General features: G+C 40.2%; 1 protein-coding gene across 9 annotated transcripts in view; it reads right to left on the bottom strand.

Moving 5' to 3' along the window:
- TTBK2 (tau tubulin kinase 2) overlaps nucleotides 1–7,056 on the bottom strand; it is a 141,037-nt gene that overhangs the window by 69,473 nt on the left and 64,508 nt on the right. For 6 of the 9 annotated variants that reach the window (XR_004625697.1, XM_011227577.3, XM_034661069.1 and 3 more), the window contains one exon: nucleotides 2,230–2,303. The exons of 2 other annotated variants lie outside the window; for them this stretch is intronic. Coding sequence is in view for 6 of the 7 variants with exons in the window: in XM_011227577.3 (XP_011225879.1) it covers nucleotides 2,230–2,303 (74 nt within the window). In the remaining variant the exon portion in view is untranslated. Of the gene's footprint in view, nucleotides 1–2,229; nucleotides 2,304–5,877; nucleotides 5,949–7,056 lie in introns of those variants that run through there. One more of the 9 variants, XM_034661072.1, reaches the window with a different exon arrangement.

Below are 7,056 nucleotides of genomic sequence, written 5' to 3'. Positions count from 1 at the left end.
TGAGCCTGCTTCTCTCCCACTCCCCCTGCTTGTGTTCCCTCTCTCGCTGGCTGTCTCTATCTCTGTCAAATAAATAAATAAAATCTTTAAAAAAAAAAAAAAAAAAAAAAAAAAAAGAATAGTAAATTTAGGGGGCGTCTGCGTGGCTCAGTTGGTTGAGCATCCAACTCTTGATTTCAGCTCAGGTCATGATCTCAGGGTCATGAGATCTCAGGCTCTGTGCTGGGCAGGGAGCCTGCTTAAGATTCTCTTTCAACCTCTCCTCCCGTCCCTCCCCGCCCCCATAAAAAAAAATGAATTTAGGATTTTTAGAAGAAATTGAAAGTACCAGTGAGAAGCTGAGTATGTAAATTTTATCCCAATATACAGAGGGAAACCTAGTAGTTATCTTCGATATGTCGTGTAAGACAGAGTACCCTCTAACAATTATACTAGCTTTAGTCCAAATCAAGTCAATCATAACTGTACAGATAGGGGGCTAATGCTGGATTAATTTCCTTATGAACAGGAAAAAATACAGCATGCAAGTCAAATGGAAAGGTTCTTGGATAAGTCCAGAGGAACTTGCCAAAGGCCACAAAGGCTGCCATTATCTGATATACACCAGTTTCCTTAGTTTTCCCAGACTAAGAACCTTCCCATTTCCAAAAAGTAAGATTTAAATAACTGTAAATAAAATAAAAACAAGTAGAAGTAAAATAAAAATGAATATGTGCTAAGACTGAGAGAGATTCTGCGACTAAGAAAGCTCCTATCCATATTCTCTAGTCACTAGTAACCCAAAAACAAAACTGAAGAGTTTTCTCTAATTGTGCCAAGAATATCGGCCTCAGGCTTCCACAAAGCCCTAACACCCATCAAATCAGTCCATCCCCAGGCAAACCACAAACCTCCTTGAGCTTCAGCCCCTTCACTTGCAAAATGCGGATAAAACCTGTTCTAGCCTCTCCATGGGGATCAATAAGATGGTGAGGATCAAATAAGGTGTATACTAACTCCAGAAGAAAACTATACAATATCATACAAAAAGTTATATTATTAATGGCCAAAGTGAGAGAAGGCAGGGTCTATCTATACTAATAACCTAAAAAGATAACAGGGATAACTCCTTCAAGAAATAAAACTATACTGCCTCAAGAGACAGTGAATCACATGACCCAAAGACTTTAAGGCTATCATTTACAGAAAGATAACTATCTTTAGATATAAATCAAATGCCGAAGGATAGCTGAGGGAAATAAAAGCATTCTGATGAGAAGAAACATTAGGCTAGGATCTATGTCTCTGAAATCACTACTATACAGTTAAGTTGAAAGAAAATAAAAGAACCCAATGTCCAAAAACAAATTTTGCAAAAGATGAAAGGAAACCCTCCCTGATAACTCTAAGTTAGGCAGCAAAGTGAACCAGGGTTTTACACTTTTGAGAGTGACTACAGTTCAGAGAGGGTGTGTGTGTGTGTGTTCAGGGGCAGAGGTAGTAGTCAAAGAGAATGGGATGGTTTCCCTCTTCTCCCTGCTGCAGTCGGTACTCCAAAACTCCCTTTCTGAATTTCTTTTCTCTGCTGCCCCAACCCAACTCTACTCTCCATCTAGGGAACAGAGCTATGTTAATGAATGAAAAAAGAAAAAGGAATGCATTTCTCCTATGTATCAACTAAGGCTTAAGTTTTCAAGCAAAGTTGGTTCTTGAGCACATAAATTAAAAACTTAAAGGTAACAAAAAGAGGAAAGGGGGCACCTGGGTGGCACAGCGGTTAAAGCGTCTGCCTTCGGCTCAGGGCGTGATCCCGGCATTAGGGGATCGAGCCCCACATCAGGCTCCTCCACTATGAGCCTGCTTCTCCCTCTCCCACTCCCCCTGCTTGTGTTCCCTCTCTCGCTGGCTGCCTCTATCTCTGTCGAATAAATAAATAAAATCTTTAAAAAAAAAAAAAAAAAAGAGGAAGGAACAGGGACAGGGCAAGACTCATATCCAGCAATCCATGTGGGGACTGAAAAACTTTGCAATGATGACAATCAATGAAGATATGGATCAACTAAAATAGCTGACAGGAACAACCCTTCCATCTTTGGAAAATTCTGTCAAATCTGTTTAAATAAAATTCCATCTGCATAATATAAAACATTCTGAGATGATACCAAGAATTCTGTTTTTATTCATATCCACTGAAATTAGGTACTTTGATCAAAATTGAAATATTTTAAGATACATTTCCAAGTAACCTACCTGCAACTGCATGACCACATAGTTGAATCGATCATTCCTCCCACAGCCAATAAATCTACAAACATGGTCTTTCCCTGGATAAAAGAAAGAAAGAAAGATAGAAAACAGTGGAAAAGGTTATACTATGGCTTCTCTTCTAAAAAATTAATAATTTGTTTTTCTGTATAGTATTTTATAATTGAATATAAAGGACCTGTCTTAAGAACCTTAAAAACAGAAAATCTGTATTATTCAAATTTTCTACCCATCTCCCCCTGGATCCTACACTGCTCTGTGTGTAATCAAATACATGTTTATTGAATCAATAAATAAGTGAACGAGGGAATAAATGAATGATAATTTATTTAGGAAGTAAAGAATTAAAAGGTCATTTCAGATCGACTTGCCCAGACATTATACATATGAAAACAGAGAAGAGCAATAAATAAGAACTCTGTTAGGAATATAAATCCTGGGGTGGGGGGGAAGGACTATAAATCCTGAATTTTAGATATGGTCTGCCATTCGCCAATATATGACTTCAGTCCCTTAATCACGTATCTTTCTGGGCCTCATTGATTTGGATTAGTTCAGTGGTTTTCAACCTGAGTTTTACCTACGAAATCCAAGGAGATGCTGACTAGGGTGCGGAGGAAAGCAGAGGTGGAGCAGGTAAAAATCTAGGGTGTGTCCTGATTCAACAAAAGCAAACAAAGGTCGTAGAAAAGGATCAAGACTGGTGGGCTCCAGGGTGAGAAGAGGGATTTTGGCTGGAGCACAGTGAATGAAGGCAGAACAGCATGAGACGATGCTGGAGAAGCAAGAGGCACGAGGCCCTGAAAGGTCTTGGACTCCATAATAAAGAAAGTGAACCACATATAGAGGTCAATTTTTCACATCCCTGGCTACTTATCAAAATCATCTTGGGAAGCTTTGTAAATTCCTAAACTCTTTACTGATTCAGAATCAATGGGGGAAGATACAGGTTAGAACTTTTCAAAAGTTCTCTAAATGATCCAAAAGCAGATGGGCCCCGGATGGACATGTGATCTACAGGATCTATTGCTGGGTAATGAGAAGCATCTGAAAGATTTTAAGATGAGGAAAAACACTTAAAACATTGTACTTTAGAATAATGCTATGGTGGCAATGAGGACAGACTACACAGAGGCCAATTCTAAAGGCAGAAAGGTCACTCTGGGGACAGTTACAATATCCCAAGAGAGAGAATAGGTTTTAATATTTTAAATAGTGTAGGAGAGATGGAAAAAATAAGGTAAATATGAGAAACTAAAGACAGTTTTTGACTAGAAACTGGTACAATGAAATGGTAAGTTATACCAAAATAAGAGAATATACAATAGGTTGTATAGACTGTAAGGGATACTAGAATGCTGAGTTTAAGGACAACCTGTTGAACTTAGCAAACAGTTGTAATTTCAAGTGTGCTGCTGATTAAAAAGCTGAGCTGCAGAAATACATTGGGGAACCATTAGTTCATGGAAGGTAGAGAGAGCCACACACACAGATGGACAACTGCCACGGTGGAAGAATATAAAGAATGAGAAGAAAATTAACCTACGAACAGAATTTTAGAAAATGCAACATTAACAGCATGGGCAAAAATAGAAGAACGCATTCAGGAAATCAAGTAATAGCCAGAGAGGTATGAGGAAAAGATGAGAAAGGGGTATTATAGAAATGTAATGAGAATAAGCATTTTAAGGCAAAACTGGCCAAAGGCAAATGCTACAGAAAGGCTGAGAAGTGCTGGTTAATATAAAAATTAGGAAGTCACTAGTGAGTGGAAAGGGCTGCAGCCAGTCTTAAATGGATTAAAGTGTAAATCAAGTATGAGGCAATGAGGGCAATCTTTGAAGAAGTTTGCCTGAAAAGTGAACAAGTTACACACCAAGAGCTAGAAGGGCAAGATTTACTGAGTGAATGAGAAATACATCTCAACATTAAAAAAAAAAAAAAAAAACACCAAAAAACCTTTCTACTGACTGACTTAAATTATCCAGACTTGTTTCAGTTAATAATTCAACTTCTTTTACACTCTTCTCTCATTCTCTGTGCTTTTGTTGGAAAGGGTTGAAACCAGCAAGAAATAAGTTCAGTGGGAGCAATAATTCCCTATGTGTACAATGCATGTACATCACTTTACATGTATTTTACAAATGTTTGCAAAACTGTGCCTGTCACCTAGTAAATTGCAGTAAGAATTAGCAACTTACTCTTTCCCTCAGCTTCAAAGGAACAATTTAAAAATCATTTAGGAAGTATTTTCTTCTTGTTACCCACTCAAGATTCCACCTTCCTAGCATATATTATTTAAATGAAGGATCTCTACTACAAAGACATTTCAACCACCTAAAAACAAAAGTCCATACTATATTTATCTCTTCCTGGAATGGTCTTTCAAAAATATCCTTATGGTACGTTATATCAAAATACTATTTATCTTTTGATAGTGAAAACATCCTACTTTTAAAAAGAAAAAAGAAATCAAATAAATTTTAGATCCTTAACTGGTAAACAAAATACAAAGTCAGTAGCAAACTATTTAGGATTCACCAACACATCTTCATTGCTTTAGGTTAGAGCTTAATGAGTTCTTATCTCATACTTTATAGCATAGTGTACTACTGCTCTTATATTTTAGATACATGTAATTAATGAAAATCCTTAATAAAGTTAGTTCAATAATATGTACAAATATTTAGAAGCATGGAGAAACTACAATTTAACTGGAACAGTAATTCTTCACCATCATTTAGAGTGTTAAAATTACTGTAATAACTAGTACAAACTGAGATAACACTCCATGAGTACAGGGACCATATCTATCTTGTTCTGGTAACTAGCACAGTACCTGTCAAGTAGTGAAATGCCCTATCAATATCTGTGAATAAACAAATTAATAAATAATGATAGCTAGTAAAACATGCATAATATGCAAGCATATTGTGCCAGGCATTATATTAAGTGCTTTGCATGCATTTAATCCTCACAGCTTAAGTATTATTATTTTCCCCATTTTTCGGACGTGAAGAATTAGGCAAAATAATCTCTAAAAATGAAGAGAGCGGAGTAGGTTGTACTTGAAGAGAATGTTAATAATTCAAAATCACTGGGGGAGACAAACCATGAGAGACTATGGACTCCGGGGAACAAACTGGCGATGGTTTTGGGGGATCGGGGGGATGGGTTAGCCCGGTGATGGGTATTAAGGAGGGCACATATTGCATGGAGCACTGGGTGTTATACGCAAACAACAAATCATGGAACGCTACACCAAAAACTAATGATGTACTGTATGGTGACTAACATTAAAAAAAAAGATACTAAACAAAAATGAGCCATTTTCAGGTTCTCTACCATATGTTGATGAGTGTTAGTCTACGTTTATGGAAAGGATCTGTAATTTGAGGTCCATGGACGACTCCCAGGAAAGGTTTTGGAGGCACACTGTATAGAGACTCCTAAAATAGACATTTGGGGGGTTGTGGACAAGTAGAGTGTGAACTGAGTAGGGGGTAAGGTGAGGAGGGAGTGAAGGAGATAGGGCCATACTGTGAAGAACTTTGAATTTCATCAGGTAGGTAGTAGAGAGCCAAATGAATTCAAAGGAGCCTTAAGATCCGACTTGATTTTTAGAAAGCTTACTGTGGCAGTGTTGCAGTGACTGTGCTGCAGTGGGAAGAGATCGGTATTAGGGACACCCTTGCGAGGCGGTTTTAATAGATCCACTCAATGTTAACATCTTCTATGAAAACTGTCCTGATCTTCCATCCCCTCCAAATTCTCCTTTAATAAATAGCATTGACAAAGAAACAAAAACAAAAACAAAAAACAAACAAAAAAATTCAAAATCATTGCTGTGGAGAAGGGGAAACACAGAGAATCAGCTTGCCAAGCCAGAATATATCAGGTGAGACCTAATAAACTGTCGTTTAGGTAAGAGTCCTGGGGAGACTCGAGACACCAGAACTACCGCAATCTTTAAAGTAAATGAAACGGTCACCAAGATCATATCTAGTTGGTAAGCAAATTAAAAAAAAAGACAGTCCCATGCTATGTACTACTAGCATGACTCCATATTCACAAAAATAGTTATTCAACATCTTGCACAGTTAAGATTAGAGGAAAGGTCCAGAAATATTACAGAGGAGGAGGTTAAGATGGCGGAGGAGTAGGGGACCCCTTTTTCAGCCGGTCCCCTGAGTTGAGCTGGATAGGTACCAGACCAACAGGAACATCCACGGAATCAGCCTGAGACGCAGGAAGATACATCTGGATTTCTACAAATGAACATCTCCAGCGCTGAGTATCGAGGTACGAAGCGGGGAGCCGTGAAACCGTGCACAGATATCGGAAGATAAACAGAAGGGGGAGGGAGCCACCGTGTCAGGGCGCCGGGAAGCGGTAGCCACCTGCACGGGGGAGCGCATGGACCAAGGACCCGCACACTTGAGACAGCAGACTGAGAACGGGAGCTCCGGGAGCGCGCGCAGGGCAGCTGGCGGGCCACCTGCACGGGGGAGCAGGCGGACTCGCGGACAGCACCCACGAGACAGCAGACTTAGAATGGGAGCTCCAGGAGTGCGCGCAGGGCAGCTGGCGGGCCACCTGCACCGGGGAGCGGGCGGAGCGCGGACCCGCACCCTGGAAACAGCAGACTGAGTCTGTGAGCCGGGAGCGTGCGCCACCAAGCATCTCACGGAGCTCCGGAGCTCCGATGTGCTCTGGATCGAGCCTGAGACCGGGAGCTCCAGGAGCGTGCGCGGGGCGGCTGGTGGCTGGCGGCTGGAGGGCCACCTGCACGGGGGAGCAGGCGGACTCGCG

Source organism: Ailuropoda melanoleuca, chromosome 5 (assembly GCF_002007445.2).
Source record: "Ailuropoda melanoleuca isolate Jingjing chromosome 5, ASM200744v2, whole genome shotgun sequence".
Lineage (NCBI taxonomy): Eukaryota > Metazoa > Chordata > Mammalia > Carnivora > Ursidae > Ailuropoda > Ailuropoda melanoleuca.
The sequence above is the reverse complement of the archived record's forward strand: the minus strand, read 5'-3'. Positions and strand labels throughout refer to the sequence as shown.